The 21,304-nt window shown below is 34.7% G+C and overlaps 1 protein-coding gene across 2 annotated transcripts in view; it reads left to right on the plus strand.

The window, feature by feature from the left end:
* SLC30A9 (solute carrier family 30 member 9) overlaps positions 1 to 19,382 on the plus strand; it is a 75,167-nt gene extending 55,785 nt beyond the window's left edge. The window contains exons 15-18 of one of the 2 annotated variants that reach the window (XM_079920824.1): positions 2,154 to 2,319; positions 7,041 to 7,170; positions 8,748 to 8,861; positions 15,612 to 19,319. In XM_079920824.1, the coding sequence (XP_079776950.1) occupies positions 2,154 to 2,319; positions 7,041 to 7,170; positions 8,748 to 8,861; positions 15,612 to 15,656 (455 nt within the window). In that variant the 3' untranslated portion in view covers positions 15,657 to 19,319. Of the gene's footprint in view, positions 1 to 2,153; positions 2,320 to 7,040; positions 7,171 to 8,747; positions 8,862 to 15,611 lie in introns of both variants that reach the window. The other variant, XM_079920825.1, reaches the window with a different exon arrangement.
* Positions 19,383 to 21,304: the final 1,922 nt, after the last annotated feature.

Here is a 21,304-nt window from a genome sequence, read left to right on the forward strand (position 1 = left end):
TTTGTTTGTATAAGACAAATAAGATGGTAAAAGTGTTCAGATTTTTGAATTAGAAATTTCTTAGTTAGAAATAAAGAAGGCTGCTAATAGAGCATTTCTGTAATGCTCGAAGCCTTTCTAGCTGTGACTTAATAAGCTACACAACTACACAGAGCTTTAAGTTCTTTACCTATAAAGATATTAATAATATTTGTCCTAGTGACCTTGCAGGTTTAAGATAATATATGAGAGAGAAGTTTAATAAACTCTGAAGTTTAAAATAAATATACATTGTAGCTCTTGTCCGTTTGTCTTTTTCTACTATTAGTACCAATAATAACTGCTGTTGCTTTCCTGTTTCCTTGACCCTTTAGTTGCTTCCATCCTCATTTTGGTAGCTAGATAAATGTTTTGAAGGCCAGTACAGCACAGGCGGATAAGAAGACAAAAACCATTTTATTTTTATTTTCTAAAACAAAGGAACCATTTAGTATGAAAAGACTCAATTTCTGAGGTTGGAATTCTCTTGAAATGGTACTACCATTCTTACCTGTTTGTCCTAGCGTATTTTAAATAATTTTAGGTGATGAGCTTCCACAGTTTTGCAGTATTTCTTAAAATAGCCTGAAATATGAATAGGTCTTTCTCATTTTGAATGTATATTTTAAGAGTAAACCAGCATTCTCTGATGTTCACTGTGATCCAAAATATTTCTAATTGTTTTGATCGTTTTTCTGGTTGACCTTACCATTTTAGACATTTTTTTAGACCTAAATTATTACTTAGCAAAATTTTAGGCTTAAGGAAAGTGTGACTTGATAGGTAAGTTGACTTTTAATAGATTTTTTTTAACGTAGTATTATAAACCAGTCAAATCAAACTTATAAAAAGTTTTGTTTCAAGAAAGTTTCACATTAATTTTTATTTAATTATTTAAATTGTCATTTAAATTAAATAACATGCCAAGAAATAAATAAAATATTTTCCAGCTAATAATTCTGTTATTTCTGTAGGATTATTAATAGATGTGTATTTTAAAATGAAAATAATTAATTAACTTTGGATTTCTAAAGAGCAATATTTGATTTTGAACTCTATAATTACAAACTTGCTAGTGGATTATGTTTTACAAATGGATATATTTTTACACTTTAGTAATACAAAATAAGTCATTCAGTTTTTAGTGTTATATTTTGACTAAATGTTAATAAAACTAATGTAAATTGCGATTTTTTTAGTAAAACAAAAAATGCTTTATCAAGCATTAAGAGAGTTAAATTTAATATTGACATTTGATCTTTGGAATAAAAAGACTTTTCATTATAAAAGCCTTGTGTGTAAAATTTATTATAAAGATTTAAAGTATAATATTTATTTATGTCTGTTATATAAATATTAACCTATGCATTCATAGATAATAAATCAACTCTTCTCATTGGTTCTGGAAGAGAATAAAGCCCTAATAACCTAAGGCAAACTTTAGAATCAGAATCATCTGGCAGGATTGGGAAGGCACATAATGCTAGACCCACACCCACCCCACCCCGAACCCCAGATTTCTGATGTAGAAGATCTTGAGCGAGGCCTGAGAATTTGCATTACTACCGTGTTCTTGAGTGATGCTGACGCTGCTGGTCAAAGGACTGCACTTTGAGAACCACTGCTCTGAGGTAGCCATTAGAGGCAAGGAATTAACTTCCTTTTTTTTTTTTTTTTAAATCTAGAATGGTACTAGCTATGTATCATTCTTGGTTGAATGAGATAAGAGTACCTCATATAATTTTTTGTATGGCTTAGTTCTTTCACAGAATCTTGGTAAGAATAAGACACAAAAATGGTTATTTCTTTTAGCTTTTGATTTTACAATTATTTTGTTAACTTGAGATAGGAAAAGTGCTACTGATATATCAAAAAGAAATGGACTCTTCATTGTATTATTAGTATGTCTCTAATTTGAAAATGCTCTGAACCCTCACCCATGTGACCAGGTGCAAGAAACAGATCATAAGTAATTCAACTGCATAGAATAGTAAAACTATTAGGAGAAAGTCATTAAAGGAATTAGAAATGAATTTACAGTCCCTTGATTTACTAATTCTGGTTCTTTGCTCACTAAAGCTCATTGAAATAATAGAAAATGTTAATTTACTGACTTCTTTTGTGCTTTTATTTAGGCAATCCACTGTATGACAGCCTAGGTTCTTTGGGTGTGGGCACCTTATTAGGTGTGGTCTCAGCATTCCTCATCTACACTAACACAGAAGCGCTCTTAGGGCGATCCATCCAGCCAGAACAAGTACAACGGCTTACTGAACTCCTGGAGAACGACCCATCAGTAAGGTCAGCTTATTCCAGTGATGCTGTTAAGGTTTACAAAAACGTATTAAGAAATAGAAATGCTTGTTTTGTAAATACTTCCAGAAGAGGTTTTGAATTCCTAGCCTTTAGAACTTTTTTTTTTTTTTTTGCGGTACGCGGGCCTCTCACTGCTGTGGCCTCTCCCGTTGCAGAGCACAGGCTCCAGACGCTCAGGGTCAGCGGCCATGGCTCACGGGCCTAGCCGCTCCACGGCATGTGGGATCTTCCCAGACCAGGACACGAACCCGTGTTCCCTGCATCGGCAGGCGGCCTCTAAACCACTGCGCCACCAGGGAAGCCCTAGAACTTTTTAATCTTATTACTTTGCAGCATTGCAACCTTACAAGAAAGCAAGTGAAAGCATGTAGGACACTCCCTAAATTTCCTTTTAAATTTGTATATCTTTAATTTTTAGAATAAGGAACAGTTAGATGATGTAATGGGAACAGAAGTTTGCAAAGTATTTGCCTCTTTAATGTGGAACCACTTATATGAAACCTTCATATTTGTATTTGCCTTATATTTGTATTATAATTTCAAATTAAATATATTAAACTTAAGATTTTTATTCATGGGGATATGATTACCAAGTTGAATATAATTTATACTTTTTTTGAAAATAGACTTCTTGTTTTAGATTATATTAAATGTTTTTTCCATATAATCTTTATCTTTAAATGATATACAAATAAAGAATTGAAGAGTTAGGAGGTAATCAGAAGAGATGCAAAGTTCTATTCTAATAGGACTTTTTATTGAACTTCAGCAGCAGTGTAGTTTCAGAATGAAGGGGAAGGAACAGTCCTTTAAAATCCTGCTTTTGGGGACTTCCCTGGCAGTCCAGCGGTTAAGACTTCACCCTGGTTGGGGAGCTAAGATCCCACATGCCTTGCAGCCAAAAAACCAAAACATAAAACAGAGCAGTATTGTAACAAATTCAATGAAGACTTTAAAAATGGTCCACATCCAAAAAAATCCTGATTTTTCTACTACTTACCTACATATGCATATATAAACTTTAAAATAAGAATGTATTTTTCCTAATTAATCTTTTAAGAATGACCTGTAGGACTTCCGTGGTGGCACAGTGGTTAAGAATCCACCTGCCAATGCAGGGGACAGGGGTTGGAGCCCTGGTCCAGGAAGATCCCACATGCCGCAGAGCAGCTAAGCCCATGAGCCACAACTACTGAGCCCATGTGCCACAACTACTGAAGCCCATGCGCCTAGAGCCCGTGCTCTGCAACGAGAGAAGCCACCGCAATGGGAAGCACACGCACTGCAGTGACGAGTAGCCCCTGCTCACCACAACTAGGGAAAGTCCGTGTGCAGCAAGGAAGACACAACACAGCCAAAAATAAATAAATTAATTAATTAATTAAAAAAAAAAATGACCTCTATATCTTCAGTAGAACAAATGAGTATGTAAGTAGTAGATTTATATTCTAAGCTCTATATGTTTACTCTTAAGAAGTAATTACCTACTGGATCAAGATTTGAAATTGAGCATTCTTAGAATCAGTATTAGGCTTAATAACTTAATGTGAGATACTCCATATTAATATCCTTCCCTCGTGATGTCTTTGTCTGATTTTGTTATCAAGATACTACTGACCTTATAGAATGAATTGGGAAATGTTTCCTCCTCTTCTGTTTTTTTAGAAGAGTTTATAAAGAATTGTTATTATTTCTTCTTTAAATGTTTGGTAGAATTCAGCAGTGATGCCATCTGGACATGGGCTTTTCTGCATGGTTAGTTTTTTGATTACTCATTCTATCTCTTGTTATTAGTTTATTCAGATTATCTGTTTCTTCTTGTGTCAGTTTCAGTAGTTTGTGTCTTTCTAGAAATTTGTCCATTACTTCTGAGTTATCTAATTTGTTTGTGTACAGCTGTTCCTAGTATTCCTTTGTAATCCTTTTTATTCCTTTAGGTTTGGTACTAATGTCTCCTCTTTCATTTCTGATTCTGGCAATTTTAGTGTTCTTTCTTTTTTCTCTTGGTCAGTCCAGCTAAAGATTTTTCAATTTTCTTGGTCTTTTCAGAGAACTAGCTTTTGGTTTAATTGATTTTCTTTGTTTTTCTCTTCTCTGTTTCATGAGTTCCTCCTCTAATCTGTATTATTTCCTTCCTTCTGCTTGCTTTAGGTTTAGTTTGCTCTTTTTCCAGTGTCTTAAGATGGTAGGTTAAGTTTTTTATTTGATATCCATCTTCTTTTTTAATATAGGCTTTTACATTTATAAACATCCTTCTAAGCCCTGCTTTCACTGCATCCTATAAATTTTAGTATGTTGTGTCTTCATTTTCATTCACTTCAAAATATATTCTAATTTCACTTTAGATTTCTTCTTTGGCCATTGGTTAATTAGGAGTGTGTTGTTTAATTCCACATATTTGTGAGTTTCTCAAATGTCTTTGTTACTTCTTACTTCATTCCATTGTGGTTGCCGAACATTCTTTTTATTATTTCTGTCATTTTAAATTTACTGAGGTTTGTTTTATGGCCTAGCATATGATCTGTCTTGGATAATGTTCCATGTGTACTTGAGAATAATGTATATTCTTCTGTTGTATGGAGCATTGTGTCTGTTAGATTTTATAGTGCTCACGTTTTCTAGTTCCCTGTTGATCTTCTTGCCTAGTTGTTCTATCCATTATTGAAAGTAGGATGTTAAAGTCTCCTGCTGTTATTGTTGAATTGCCTATTTCTCCTTTCATTTCTCTCAGTTTTTGCTTCATGTATTTTGGTACCCATTTGATAGGTATATGTGTGTTTATAATTTTGCATATATTGTTTATAATTAAAGTCTAAAAAAAGAACTGTAAATAGAAAGACTCACTGTGGCAAATTTGAAATTTTCTGGAATAGTGATGATCTGTAGATTAAATTGTTGGAAAAAATAAACGTTAGTATTCCAGGAAGTTCATACAGTTTTTTAATCAATGTGTTAGTTATCTATATTGCTCTGTGACAAATTACCCCAAAACTTTGTGATTTAAAACAACATTTATTACCTCACAGCCTCTGTGGGTCAGGAATCTGGGCACGGTTTACCTAGGTCTCTACCTTAGGGTTTCTCATAGACTGCAGTCAAGGTGTTGGCTGGGACTATATTCATCTCCTGGGGAAGGATCAGCTTCTAAGCTTTCTCATGTAGTTATCAACAGGATTTAGTTCCTTGCCATGTGGGACTGTCCAACATGGTAGCTTGCTTAATCAAAGTATGCAGATTGAGAAGACAATAGATATTGAGTATGAACACGATAAAAGTCACAGGTTCATCATCTAATCTTGGAAATGACATATCATCATTTTGCCGTGTTCTGTTGGTTAGGAGCAAATCGCTAAGTCTAGCCCACAGTTGAAGGAGAGAGGGTTGCACAAGGGCCTGAACACAGTAGGGGGTTGGGGGGGGGTCATTGGGAACCATGATAGAAGCTGCCTATCACAGTTTTCTGTCTGCAGTTAGTTATGTGTAAGAACATAGGGAAGAAGTATATCAGAACATTTTTATTAACTGCTAATTAAGCATTAGTCAAATCATGAGTATTTTAAATCTTGTGTTAAGACTGAGTTAGATATGCTTTTTTTAAATGAATAAATTATATAACCTCTTACCAATCTGGACAAGTTCTATTTCAGTCTGGGCATACATAACTTTATAAATGTAAAATCATTAATTCTTATTTTCATCTATACTTCTTTACTCACATAGATAAAGAATTTTAGACTCAGTATTTAGTAACTTGCTTAAGATCTCTCAGAAATTAGAGTCAGATGTTTTAAGAGTACTTGGATTCTCACTTAGGCTTGTTTTCCCAGTAGGATGTCTCTATGTCCTCAGAATTCAGAGTGTTTATAATTTTCTTATGTATCCTCTAAAGAAAAGATATTATAATGATTACTCTAGAAAGAAAGGAATTTCTCAGTAGTTTTCTGGAGAAAATTGATTCCTGAGGATTAGGGCAGGAGGTATGGAAGAGCAATTATGCTTGAGCGTCTGCTTCCTTTTCTGGAAGGCAGAATGGTACAATGGAAAGACCACTAGGTTTGGGTATCTAAAGATCTGGGGGTGAGTCCTGGCTCTCCTGTTGCCTAGATGAGTTACCTTAGGCAGGTCACTTATGCCCCTCTGGGATTGTTTTATCTGTAAAGTAAAGATGCCATCTTAATCTACTTCATGAATGTCATTGATTAAATGCCTGCTGTGTAATTGGTAGCATATTAAACATTTTATATATGTTGGTTCATCATTCCCCACATCAGTCCCATTAGGTAGTTATTATCAACCTCATGCTAATGGAGTACTTCACAGAGTTGTATGAAGACTTTTAAAGAAGCTATTGAAAAAAGGAAAAAAGGATTATAAGATAAAATGACAACATTGTAGAAAAGCAATTTTTTTTGTTTTTTAGAAAAGCAATTTAGAGTTGATTTTTTAATCCACAAACTATGCAGTTCATATATATACAAATTACCATAAAATAGTATTTATTGTTTACACCTGCGTATGGCATTATGCAAAAAGAGCTAAATGAACATTTGTTTGGAAAATGATAGGTGGTGCTTAATGGCGAACACTCTGAAAGCCATCTTAGTCCATTTTTCATCACTGGTAGTAAAAAACAAGAATTCTAGACTTTTTGCCATTAAAATGTATGTCTGTGTATATAAATATGTATGTATTGTTTTTGGTTGCAGGGCAATTCATGACGTTAAAGCCACAGATCTAGGGTTAGGGAAAGTAAGATTTAAGGCAGAAGTAGATTTCGATGGACGAGTTGTTACGAGATCATATTTGGAAAAACAAGATTTTGACCAAATGCTACAAGTAAGTTAAAGTATTTATTGATTTCTTCCTATATAGCCAAGGGTTATAAAAATTACTTCCTAAGTAAATAAAACTTTTTCTTTTATAAGTCTTAAAAGTCACTTCAGGTTTCAACTGATTCAGACAGTAGAAGAGGTAACTTATTATTAAAGTGCTTGTTGTGTGCCAGGTGTTTTATATATGTTACTTTATTTACTGTCAACAACCTGTGAGGTAAAGAAATAATATTTTCATTTTTATATATAGGCCAATTCAGGCACAGAAAGATTAAGTAACTTGCCTAAAATTGCAGAGCCATCATATGGGATCAGATGTGAATTCAGATCTCTCTGACTCCAGAATCCATGCTTTTTTTATTAAGAGTACTTTAAAAGAAAATTTATACAGGATAATATAATGAACAGAGCAGAAGCTACCGCTTGCCTTTGTCGAATATTAACATTTTACTGTACTGTACTTGCTTAAGATCTTAAAAAAAGAAAGAAATCATTACAAAAATATTACAGCCCTTGTTTCTCCTTATAGATCCCATTCTCTTTTCTCCATCCCCAGAACTCACAATTATCTTGAATTTAGTACCTGTCATTTCCATTCAGTTTTTTATACTTCTCAACATATTTTTCTTAGCGTAATATGTAACATTTTAGATGTTTAAAAATTGGTATAAATTGTATCATAATGGTTTCCTCTATAAGTTGCTAAACAGCATGTTTTTGAGATTCCTCCTCCATGTTAATATATATACCTCTAATTAATTTACTTGCTATTTAATAGTCCATATTAGTAAGATGTTTGCTTATCCAGTCCCTACTTCACGGACAATTATATTGTAAGTATTAAACTATTGGAAACAGTGCCACAGTGGCATTCTTATAGATGTTTCCTTGTTTGCATGTGCAAGAATTTCTTTAGGGCATTACATAGCTAGATTTAAAGTATAGGTGGGCCATTGGATGAACATATCTTCAACTTCCTTAGATATTGGCAAATTGTTCTCCAAAGTGTGTCAGTTTAACTCCCACCATCAATGTATCAAAGTTTCTATTGCTTCACATTTTCGCTAGATTGTATTGACAGAGTTTCGAAATTTTTATCATTATGATAGATATGAAATAGTATCCTGTTGATTTAATTTATATTTCCCTGGTAGTAGTGAGGTTAATAAACATAGAAATTTATTGACCACTGGGATTTCCTGTACTTGCTTTGTTCGCTTAATTTCTGTTATTCTGACAGATTTAAAAATGTTTTATTTTTAATATACTAGTTACTAATCCTTCCTCAGTTGTGTATATGCATTTTCCTCTAAAAAAAAAACTTCCCCAGCACTATTTATTGATTGTCTGTCCTTTTCCCACTGATTTTGCAGTGCTACGGTCTGTAGACCGTTGTACTCAATTTTTTCTCAAATTGAGTTTTGTTTTTGAAATATGTGGTCCATTGCCTATGGCTTGAAAGTTTTTCATTTTTTATTAAACTTAACGGTGTTGGTTATAATTTTTAAAAGAAATTATCAGTGTACCACTATGACTTTCTTAAGAATCTGTTTCATTTTTCTGCTATCATTTTCTTTATAGGAAATTCAAGAAGTGAAGACTCCTGAAGAACTAGAGACCTTTATGCTTAAACATGGAGAAAATATTATTGATACTTTAGGAGCTGAAGTAGATAGGCTTGAGAAGGAACTGAAAGTAAGATGTATTCATAATAATAATATAATACAGTGTCAGCTACTTTTTGAGTACTTATCTATGTCAGGCACTATGCTAATTGCATCAGTTATGTGCTTTTATTTTCTCAGTAACCCCATGATGTATCAGTAGTTATGGGCAAGAAAATGATTGGGTTAGAGAAGTTGGATAATGTATTCAGTGTAGTATAGGACTTGCGATTTGAACCTTTGCTGTTCAATTTCAAATTCCATACTTATAACCACTATTCTATACTGCTTGCTTAGTTTCTAAAATAATCGGTTTTTTTCTTGTTTGTCTTTAAATAAGAAGCGTTTCTAACATTTCTAGAGAAAGGTAAAAGGGAAACTTTAGACTCTGTTCTAAAGTTAAAAAAGAGTGTGACCTTAAACATATACATACATACTGCTTTAGCCCGTCTGACATTATTTTATATTTTCTGTTTGTTTCTGTTCAGTTGGAGATCATTACAACCTGTTGGTTTTTTACTGAAATATTACCTAACCATTCTGCCTTTAAAAAAGTGTCAGTGCTCTCAAATTGTCATTTATTGACATTTGAATTCTAATTGTTTGCAATGAAGAAAACTTGTAAATGATCTTTAACGTTTATAACTTGTTGAAGGCAATGCATTTTCTTTAGCTGATGTTGATTTTTGTTTAATTTTGTTAAAAATTGAAGAGAAACAAAGACAGAAATTGAAGGGAAACATTTCTGTCACTATTTTACTATCTTTTAGAATCTAGATATGTGATCAGATTAATAGAAGCACTTCAAAAGAGATGATTTTGTTAATGTTAATATTATAGTTCATGAGCTTATCAGGCATGATTTTCAGAATTTCTAGATGAACAATTCTCGATATTTTGATATTAGGATTCTTAAAAATTATTGAGGACTCAAAGAGTTTTTTTTAGTTATATTTATTTATATTTACCAAATTATTAATTAAAATTGAGAAATTTAAAAATATTCATTTAGAAAACATAATAAACGTATTTCATGTTAATATAAATAACAGTTTGAAGGAACGTAACTATAGTTTCCAAAATGAAATAAATAGAAGAGTGGTATTTTACATTTTTACAAAAATCTAAGACAGCTAGATTCCCATTTGTGCTTCTGCATTCAGTCTATTACCATACGTTATTTTGGTTGAAGAATATGAAGAAAAAGGAGGAGCCTTTTTAAGTATTCTTATAGTCTTTCCAGATACTTGGTATTCTCTTTTAATATTACACCAAAACCTGACAACCGGTAACCTCTTAAAGCATAGTTGTGCTGTGAAATCTGAAACCATATCGATGAACTTTTCATATACTGTTTGTGAAGTTAGGGGGCACAGTCCAGAAGACCACCTTCATTTCTAACACCAGTTGCAAAGTTCAGGTGGTTCCTAAGACCACCCTCAGGTTTGATAATTCACTAGGAGGACTCACAGAACTCACTGAATGGTTTATTATAATGAAAGGATACAGATTAAAACTAGCCAAAGGAAGAGATGCATAGGGGAGAGTTCCAAACCTGGAGTTTCACTTGTCCTCTCCCCATGGAGTCATGGACGGTGTTATTTTCCTGACTGTGGTGTGTGACAGTTTGCATGGAGTATTGCCAACCACAGAAGCTCAACCGAGCCTTGGTGTCCAGAAATGTTCTTGGGGCTCTGTAGTTGACTGCTTGAGTGGATGACCTTTCATCTCCAGCCCCTCTCAGGAAGAGCCGACACCTTTAGTTTCCACCTGCTTCTGGAGGTAGAGCAGATACTGTGTGGACAAAGATAAACAAAGACATAATTATCAGGCAGAATATTCCAAGGACCTAGAGATTACCTCCCAATAGCCAAGAGCAAAGGCCAGACCTTGCTTTGAGTATGATTAGCAGTCTCCTGCTAAAAATCTCCTGATTAAAATCTCTTGGTCTGTCTTTATACTCTGATTGAATCTTTTTTTTTTAACATCTTTATTGTCTGATTGAATCTTTTTAACCCATGCTTGATTCTTTAACATTATGAATTGGTCATTTGGAAAATACTGGCTCACTGAATTTATGCACATCATGCAAATGTTGATACATTTCTAAGTAGTGGGAAGCTGTCAGGCTCATGGTGGTGGATATGAGTTTTTCAACATTCTAATTTTGACTTGAAAGCTTGCATTTTATTATTAGCAACAAATACTGTTGTTTTCCTTGAAGTAGTAGACTCATTTTGTTTATTTCTTAAGAAGATGCCTGCCAAATACCCAAATTTGAATAACCATAGTTTGTTAGTTATTCTTTCAAGTAAAAAGGGTGTTGAGATAAAAACCGTCTGATTGAGCTCATTCAAGCAATCACAGGGATGCTTTTCCTTGTGACAACATCAGACTTCAGCGTGAAGCACAGCTTCCCATTTTGTCACTGAATATTTTTTTAAAGTGTATTCAGGGGTTGAAGTTTAATAAATCAATACTTTTTACTACTTCATGAAGGACATTTTAAAGTGAAACTGGCTTTTTAAAAAAAAAAACAAAACTGGGTGGCAATAAAGGAACACAATGACTACCAGTATGATTTGGTGCAAGTTGCCTTGAGTTGTGTGAAGGTGCCAGCAGTTTTATCCATGCCATCAGAGGAAATGTCAGCATAGTAAAAAAAGGCAAAAAATATCTTACTGTAATTATGAGAATAGTTTTGACCTCGGAGTCCCCCCTGAAAATGTCTCAGTAACCCAGTAATCCTTGAACCATGCTTTGAATACCATTGTTCTCAATAAAATGTGAGATGATTATTTTTTTGCAAGGTGATTGGAGAATGAATAAACGTTGCATTTCCATTCTATCTGTTTTTATTTCCCTGGCAAGGAAAATAATGGACTTTTAAAACTAACTATTTTGGCTTTACTCTTTAATAGAAATAGTGTCAGAAGCCGATTTAAGAATAGTTAACAAGTTAGCCATTCTTAATTGTATTTACTCTTATCACAATCAGATATGCTTATTATTATTTTTTAAGCTAATTTTGTGCTTTAACTAGAAGCTATTAAATCATTAATAGACTGAATTATCTCGTGTTTTTGAATTATATAAGTCTTTCAAACCAAGAAGCCACATTTTGCCTACACTTTCAGGTGGAAACATCCCTAAGGTGGTAATAAGGTAAATTAATCTCAAGTGAAAAGAAAGTTCTTCATAGTTAAGGTACCAGACCGAGAGAGTGCATGAAAATAAGCTGATTTTCTTTTGAAAACAAAAACTTTGTACATTGGTATTTTCGCTCCTTTTTAGTATCTAAGCATAGTTGCCTTCTAAGTTTAAATTTTAATAATTATTGAATTACTTTGGAAGGTCACACTCAGTGATAAAATTCTGCAGGATTATAGCCATCTCTTTGAGTAAATGCCATTGATCTAAGTATTAGAACAGGCGATATTTTTGGCTTGAAGTCTGTAACTTATAGTGCTATGTTACAAATAATAGAGGCTAATTTATAAAGTCCCATATTATAATGTGAAATACATCTTGTTCTTATTTTGAAATTGTTTGAATTGTTAATGTAGATTTTTGTTGTTGTTCTACCTCTATATTCAATCAGTAGATAGACTCTTGTCCTATATCTCCATGAAGTTTTTTTGTTTGGGGGGAAATAATTCTATCGGAAATTAATTCAGTGGGAAGATGCCATAGCAAATTTCTAATAAATTCCAGTTAAATGCTCTGCCCTTTACTATGTCTTTTGAATCTCTAATTACATCCTCCTGTAGTATTTTCTTTACTTGAGTCTACAACATTGTAAAATAAATTATGTAATTTGGTTTTTATCTCTGTATAATATGAGTGTTGGAAAAAAATCTGTGATGTGTAAAATATTCCAATTCGCATTGAACAGTGCCTGGGACATAATAGACCAATAAGTATTTGGTGAAAAAATGAATGAAAATTATAAGTTGGACACCAATTACTGATTTTCAGTTCTATTTAACAGTTATATATTCATGAATATATGAATATATTAATTTCTACTATGCACATGATATCTTGTTTACACACTAAACGTTAAATTTTAAGGATATTAATCCTATTTCTTTTCTCATTCATTCAGCAAACACATTGTGTGTGTCTGCTTTGTAATGGACACATACATTTTAGGAATTTGGTTAATTTTCTCTCTGAAAACTTGATTTTAAAAAGCAGAGTAAATTAACTTTTTAGTTTCTTTTTCTTAAGATCAGATTTTTTATTAGTACACATTTGTTATATAGTGCTTTTTAGATTGAATAATTTTAAACTTTCCATGAACAGCTAAAATTTTTCAAGTCATATTGGGATGAGTAAGTGTTGATTGGAATGGGAAAACAAAATTCAATTTCATTTCTGTTTGAGGAAGTCTTTTTTATTCCATATTGAATTTAAGAAATTCTAGACAGAGGGAATAGTTTAAGATAAAGAAAACACTGAGAACAAAAGTGTCATCTACCACCCCCTTGTGGGGTCCCTGGTCACTCTTACCTTAGGACCCAAGAGGAAAGCACCCCTAGGTACAGTTGACCAGCACTAGTTGTAAGAAAAATCCCAGTGCACACTAAACAGAATGAGTGCTGTAGCTGGAGCTACACTCCAGTATTATACCAGGTTTTTGTCTTTATAATTAAATTTGTTTAATATGAATAGTATGCAAATGTTCCTGGGATATTATTTTTTAAGCTAGGAGTTATTAATCCTGACTGATTATTAGAATCCCTTAGAAGAGCTTTTTTCCCCTTGTTGATTTATTTATACGGTTTTTATCAAATAATACACACAGTTTACAAAATCAGAACTGAACAGCTTATACAAAAGTGTCACCTGCCTCGCCTTCCTCAATCGTTAGTTCTACATTTTAGAACCATTTTTAATAGTTTTAGTATTTTATATTTACTGCCGTATTTCTACGTAAGATTCTGACATTGCTCCTCCTAACTTAAACGTTTCCTCTTAGGTAGGTATAGGTTTAGTTATTTTATAAGTCTCTTCTGTCCTGCAGTCTCACAATATCATTATATTCACTTTATTAAACTTTTAATTCCCCCCCACACATTGTGTTAGACGTCCTTCCTTTATGTATCCATAGAGGAAAAATCCCCTCAAATCTTTGCTTTGCTCTGTAGTAGGAGACTATTACAATCGCCTGCTTACTTACCCGTATTTCCTCACTAGAGATAAGTTCATTCAAGGCAAGTGCTGTTTATTTCCCATTCATTGTTGTATACTTGAGTGCTTGGTACAGTGTAGGCATATAATAAAGATATCTTTAGGGACTTCCCTGGTGGTCCATTGGCTAAGACTCTGCGCTCCCAATGCAGGGGGCCCAGGTTCGATCCCTGGTCAGGGAACTAGATCCCACATGTTGCAACTAAAGATCCCACACGTGGCAACAAAGATCCCACGTGCTGCAACTAAGACCTGGAGCAGCCAAATAAATATTTTTTTAAAAAGATATTTTTCATCGTTAATGGAATTCCTTAAGGTTTTTCACAGTCTGGCTTCTGCCTGTCTTTCCAACCTCATTGCTTTTTGCAGCTGCTGTTCTAACTATACCATACTGCTAGTGCATACTTTCCAGGCTCTCTTGACTTTACTCATGCTATTTCTTTCATCTAGTCCCGTTTCATCATCTATCTGGAAAATTCACCGTATTCAAACCTTGTTTAGATACTATATCCTCTGTGAGTTCTTTCTGGATCTCATGAGCAAAAGTAATCTCATGTTTTTGTTTCCAGAGTTATTATTTAGTACATTAAAATAGTTAGGAGCCTTGGGGTCTGGAGTCAGGCCTGGAATCTATCCTGGCTCCATCACTTACTAGCTGTGTGACTTTGGACAGGTTAATTTCTTTAACCTTCATTTTTCCTATATGTAAAATGGAAATAATTGGGTTATTATGAGGATTTTAAAACACACACTTCCCGTGAACCCCCTTACTTATTATTAGCATAGTACTTGACACAAGAGTAACCGCTCAATATATGTTAACTGGTTATTATTATTAGCTATAATGCTTTTTTTTTTGGCTGTGCCAGGTCTTAGTTGTGGCAGGCAGCCTCCTTAGTTACGGCTCATGGGTTCCTTAGTTGTGGCATGCAAACTCTTAGTTGTGTTGCGGCATGCATGTGGGATCTAGTTCCCTGACCAGGGATCAAACCCAGGCCCCCTGCGGTGGGAGCGTGGAGTCTTAACTACTGGACCATCAGGGAAGTCCCTATTAGCTATAATGCTTTTGCTCGTAGAGGTTATTCATACACTTTTCTCTCTGGCTAAACTGAGTCCCTCAGGGTAAGGAGCAGAGTCTTATTTAATAATCATAGCTCTACTTTCTAGCACAGTGCTAGATCAAGACTATACGGATTGCTACTAGAACATATAAAATAAGTTAATATCAGTTTAGTCTTTCAATTATTATTATTGCTTTGCAGTGATTTTCACCACAAATGAGCATATTTCCAGTGCTTTGCAGTGCTTGGCACATACTAGATTCTTAATCCATTATTGTATTAATGAACATATGGACAAAACTCAGGGAGGCTGGACTACTTACTATATATTTTATAGTGTATAACTGGCCTGTTCATCTATTGATCTTATGTTTTTCCCTCTGTAAATATTTCTCTTGCTAGTATGCTACAATGAAATAGTTTGACCAAATGTTTTCATTGGCTTTAGTGACCAAAAGGAATAAAAGGAAACAGAAAATTGTCTTTTGCTATTAATAACGTAGCGGTAATTTTTTTCCTTCCAGAAACGAAATCCTGAAGTTCGACATGTAGATCTGGAGATATTATAGACTTGATGGAATGAATCACCTTGGAGGGAGTCTTGGAAACAAGTTTGCCAAGACTGCTTTCCCACACTGAAGGAGTCAATGCCATTCAGAAGCCGTTTTTTTTTTTTTTTAAGATGGAGGAAATATTTATGTAAAGAGCAATTCAACAGTCCAACTTCTTCTAAGAGACAACTTCTTCTAAGAGACATATTACAAGTTGAATCAATTTGAAAATCGTGTTTTTATGTTTCAGCAGGAAACATTTTGGTTACTTAAATTGTTCATAATTTCTTATTTTAGCCTGTCATTGTGTATTGTACCTTATAATCATGTTTCCTTTCTTCACATTGGTAAAAAATAAGCAGCATCTGTAAGATTATGATTTTTAATTTTATTGCCAGTGAAGATTTCACTCCGTCAAAACCTGTCAATCTTGAACATTCTGACTAAATCTTGGTTTGCGGTTTTTAAAACAGTCACTCCATTTCAAAGTCTGTCTTTCCTTATAGAATGTAGACATTATTTTAACGTACCTTGTGTTTTTTGCCCTGAGCACGAAGAGGAACACTTTCCAAACCTAGTTATCCATAAACGTTCATTCCGGAAAGGGCTTTGTTACTGAATGGAAGGAAGAGATTTCAGTACACTCTTTTTAGGTCATGCTACTTGCCATTTTGTAAAATTTCTTTTCTCTTCTTTGCTTTTTTTTTCCTTATTTAGTTTAAGTTTCCTAGTGATAGGAAATATAAAATAGCCCTAGATATTTCCATGGGCCAGTGTGATGACTGGTTTTTTGTTTTTGTTTTTTAACTGGCTTCAGTCCCATAATGTGTATTTACTAGGAGATAATGCATTTATAAGCATTTTAACATGTAAAGTGGACTAGAAATATTTATAATTTCACAGAAAAGACAGCATTTTATTTTTAATTTATTTTAAAAGAGGCACTACTTGTGTAAATCTGAACTGTGGGATAGTTCTTTCTTTGAGAGATAGAGAAGTAAACCTCTTATGCAGAAACTTGTGGCCATGACTTTTGTATAATATCATAAGACAGTAGTGTGTCTGTAACATGAGTTTCTTGCAGTTACAAATGGGCATTTAGCATACTGTATGATTATAATATTATGTGATAAGTAGCTTTCTAATGATCATAAGGTATCAAGATGAAAAAACATGCAATTCAGTAATTGAAAATTTAGTGCAAAACTACAGCTGTGTCTCCATTCATCAAAAGAATTCATATGCACTTTAAATTGTTCAGGTACCAGTGAGCATTGTCCATGCAAGAGTGGTAGCTGGGTGAATAATCTCTTTGCTGGGTAAGTGAGTGCTTAAGAACCTAGGTCAGTGTCTAAAAACTTACTTAGATTGAAGTTTATGAGTTATAGCAAGTTATAATGCTGGAAACAAAAAATAAACATTTGATTAAAGGGTTTGTAATAGTAATTTTTTGATTCAGAACTGTTATTTACTGGAAAATTGTGAAAATTTACATTGGTGTACACTTTTTACCACTACGAAACATTTTGTGTGCTGTACATTTTAAGTGAAATAACATTCCAATTTTATTTTTTAAGATATGAAATTGTTTTATACATATATACGTACATACACGCACACAATTTGTTCTTTTTTTTTTTTTTTCTTTTTTTTTTTTTGAGATACGCGGGCCTCTCAGTGTTGTGGCCTCTCCCGTAGCGGAACACAGGCTCCGGACGCTCAGGCTCCGCGGCCATGGCTCACGGGCCCAGCCGCTCCGCGGCATGTGGGATCTTCCCGGACCGGGGCACGAACCTGTGTCCCCTGCATGGCAGGCGGATTGTCAACCACTGCGCCACCAGGGAAGCCCAATTTGTTCTTATGGTTTCAAATTCTTCACTCCTACTTTTTAAAAAACTTTTTTACCCATTATAGTTAACTCTACTTTCTGTGTCTTCCTCCTTCCCCTTTCCCACCTGCCATTTTGTTTATTCCATGTCAGTGTGCCATGTGGGAAGGCACCAAATTATATCCAATTTCCTCCCAGTAAAATTACTCTAAAAATTTTCACATAGTTAGACAAGAATATTAACTCATTTAAAAAAAAACTCAAAAGCTGATGTGCAGTAGTTATTCCAAATGGTAGATTTTTTAAAGGACTCCCTGAAAGAGGCCAATTCCTGATATTTCTTTGGGTTCTAACCTTATTTTGATTGAAGTCATACCTATTCTTAAATAAAAATTGAAGGCTTATGTTTCTGTCCTTTCACTGCAGTTCTGTTCTGCACTGATACCTTAAAGTTTGTTTAAGTGAAATTTGACATAAAGAAGTACAGCCTATCTAGGAATTTAATGTATGACATCACTGGTCCGTTTTTTTTTTTTTTTTTCCTTCCTTTTAAACTAGAGTCAAGTTTGAATTTTGAAACCAGGGAATTTGGTCCCCTTTCTTTAAAAATAAGATAATATCTAGTTGTTCAGGTTTCTTATTTTTGTTTTTTTTCCAAATTAATACTTCTTACTTTGTCTTACCCTTATGCGTAGTGTTCGAATATTTAAGCATATAAATCTTAATATTTTTACGGAAGATAGCTTCTGTAGTAGAATAATTGCAAAAGTAATGTTGGACAGAGAAGAGGTCAGTCAAGGCCATGACTCCTGTTTGTATTAAGCTGAAATCTGGAAACCAGCAAAGGTGAAGTATATTTGTTTTCAGCTCTGGCTGTAAGTAACAGGCCCCAAACTGGAAGCTGGCACATTTTTTAGACCATGGCAGATGGGGGATGAGGGGTGGAGATCTATTTTTAAGTGGACCATGTTGGTGGCCAATAAGTAGTATTCAGTTCCAAAGAGGGAGATTCCTGAACATATACTGAGGAAACTGTAAGATAGAATCAGATTGGAAATTTTTCAGGTTTTTTCAAAAACAAAGTTAATATCTGCATACATCCTCCTACACACCAAATAACCCAGAACAACAAACGGGCATTAGGCTTGAATTTTGGGTATATGATTTTAGTGTTACCTTAATTATCCTGTACTTTGGATGATGGTTTTTGCTAAAATTATATCATATAAAGGAAGCGGCTTAAGTTTTAAATGTGATAACTTTGGGGTAGAATGCTAGGAGCTACAGAAAATTGCACAGGCATTTGGAATTTATACTATTGTTCTTAGATGCATTTGTCAAGCTTTGGCATTTCTTTTAAATGTGATGACCCCCAATTTGCCAAACTGTCAGAAGTCAGTGAAGTAAAGAATTGAAGATAAAATGTTGATTCAAAGATTGTCCCCCCTAAATCCCTCATCCTGGTCTCTGAAATGGAAGTTGGGAAGGCATTTATATAGAAGATTGGTCTGGCAGCCTTTATATTTGCATTTAAGTTTACTAGCATCCCTAATCTTGGTTTTATGGAAAAGAGAAAATTTTTGTTTCTGTTACATTGTATTTCATCTGTCTGATTTCTGTGGCAGGTTAAGATTTTCCTGGTCCATCAGGGTGCATTTTTCCTTAATAAATGCTGTATGTAAATAAGAGCAGTTCACTTCTTAGTTTGGGATTTTCCCCGCTGATAAATGTTTGTTAAACACTTCTTTACCTCATGTGCTAACCTTTAAAAATCATGCCTTTGTTTTTGAACAGAATTTATTATTCCTTGAGTATGCTTGTTAGTTTGTGGGTGTCCTCATTTTACAAAACCAAGATATAAAAACTCTTGTTTTATGATCCACTTTAAGTATAGAGAGAACTATTATTAATATACCATTAGGATGTCATGTAGGTTGGTAAAGTGCAAATTCAAAAAGTTATATCCCTTAGTGACACAGTATATGATTACACTTTGACAAAATAAGATTATTTAAACATGTTAGTTGGATTATTTCTTTTGGGACTGTGTCTATATAGTATAGTATATTTGGGGAAAAAATACAAAATTAAAAACACCGAAAGGTAGAACCTAGAGCCAGCCTGCGGTGGGATCCAGGTTGAATTCTATACTAATCCTGTAGGAATTGCAACTGTGTTTTCTTTTTCACAAGAAACTAAACCAAAGTAATTTGGTATTTTGAGAGGGCATATTTCCCACCCCAAAATCAAAATGTATTGAAAATAGAAGCACTGTAGTTTAGAATTTGTGTAGCAAAATACAGAATTGTGTCTGTCTTTAAGGGCTTGTAGAGGTTTTAAAATAGACTTAAAAGTAAAAAAAAAATTGTATATAATAGCTATCAACAGGATAATTTGAACTGTTTATGCCAGGTACCATTTTATATGTACAAGCATTCCTCAGAAATACTGCAGGCTCGGTCCCAGACCACTGCAATAAAGCAAAGATCAAAGCCAGTCACACAAATCTTTTGGTTTTCCAGTGCATATAAAAGTTATGTTTAGGGCTTCCCTGGTGGCGCAGTGGTAGAGAGTCCGCCTGCCGATGCAGGGGACACAGGTTCGTGCCCCGGTCCGGGAGGATCCCGCACGCCGCGGAGCGGCTGGGCCCGTGAGCCATGGCCGCTGAGCCTGCGCGTCCGGAGCCTGTGCTCCGCAAGGGGAGAGGCCACAACAGTGAGAGGCCCGCGTACCGCAAAAAACAAAAAAGTATGTTTACACAGTACTGTATGTAGTCTATTAAGTGTGTAATAGCATTATGCCTAAAAGCACAATGTACATACCTTAATTTAAAAGTACTTTATTGCTAAAAAATGCTAACCATCATCTGGGCCTTTTGAGGGGCTCTTTGCTGGTGGAGCGTCTTGTCTCCATGTTGGTGGCTGTTGAAGGCTGGGGTTGCTGTGGCAATTTCTTAGGATAATGAAGTTTACCGCATCATGTGACTTCCTGTTGCGAATGGTTTCTCTGTAGTGTGCAATGCCATTTGATAGCATTTTACCCACAGCAGAACTTTCAAAATTGGGGTCTATCCTCTCAAACCCGGCCCTGCTTTATCAACTAAGTTTACATAGTATTTTCAGTCCTCTGTTGTCATTTCAATAATCTTCACAGCATCTTCACCAGGAGTCAATTCCATCTCGAGAAACCACTTTCTCTGCTCATTCATAAGCAACATCTCATCTGTTAAAGTTTTACCATGAGACTGCAGCAATTCAGTCACATCTTTAGGCTCCACTTTGAATTCGAGTTTTCTTGCTGTTTCCTCCACTGAAGTCTTGAATCCCTCAAAGTCATCTACGAGGGTTGGAATCAACTTCTTCCAAAGTACTGTTAATATTGATAATTTGTCTTCTTCCCGTGAGCCACTAAAGTTCTTTTTTTTTTCTTTTATTTTTGGCTGCGTTGGGTCTTTGTTGCCGCACACGGGTTTCTCTAGTAGTGGCGAGCGGGGGCTACTCTTCGTTGCGGTGCACGGGCTTCTCATTGTGGTGGCTTCTCGTTGCAGAGCATGGGCTCTAGGTGCGTGCAGGCTTCAGTAGTTGCAGCGCACAGGCTCAGTAATTGTGGCACATGGGCTTAGTTGCTCCGCGGCATGTGGGAATCTTCCCGGGCCGGGGCTCAAACCCGTGTCCCCTGCACTGGCAGGCGGATTCTTAACCACTGCACCACCAGGGAAGTCCAAACCATTCATGTTCGGAATGGTATCTAGAATGGTGAATCCTTTCCAGAAGGTTTTCAGTTGACTGTACCCAGATCCATCAGAGGAATCACTGTGGCTTTATGAAATGTATTTCTT

Source organism: Stenella coeruleoalba, assembly GCF_951394435.1.
Source record: "Stenella coeruleoalba genome assembly, chromosome: 4".
In the NCBI taxonomy this organism is placed as follows: domain Eukaryota; kingdom Metazoa; phylum Chordata; class Mammalia; order Artiodactyla; family Delphinidae; genus Stenella; species Stenella coeruleoalba.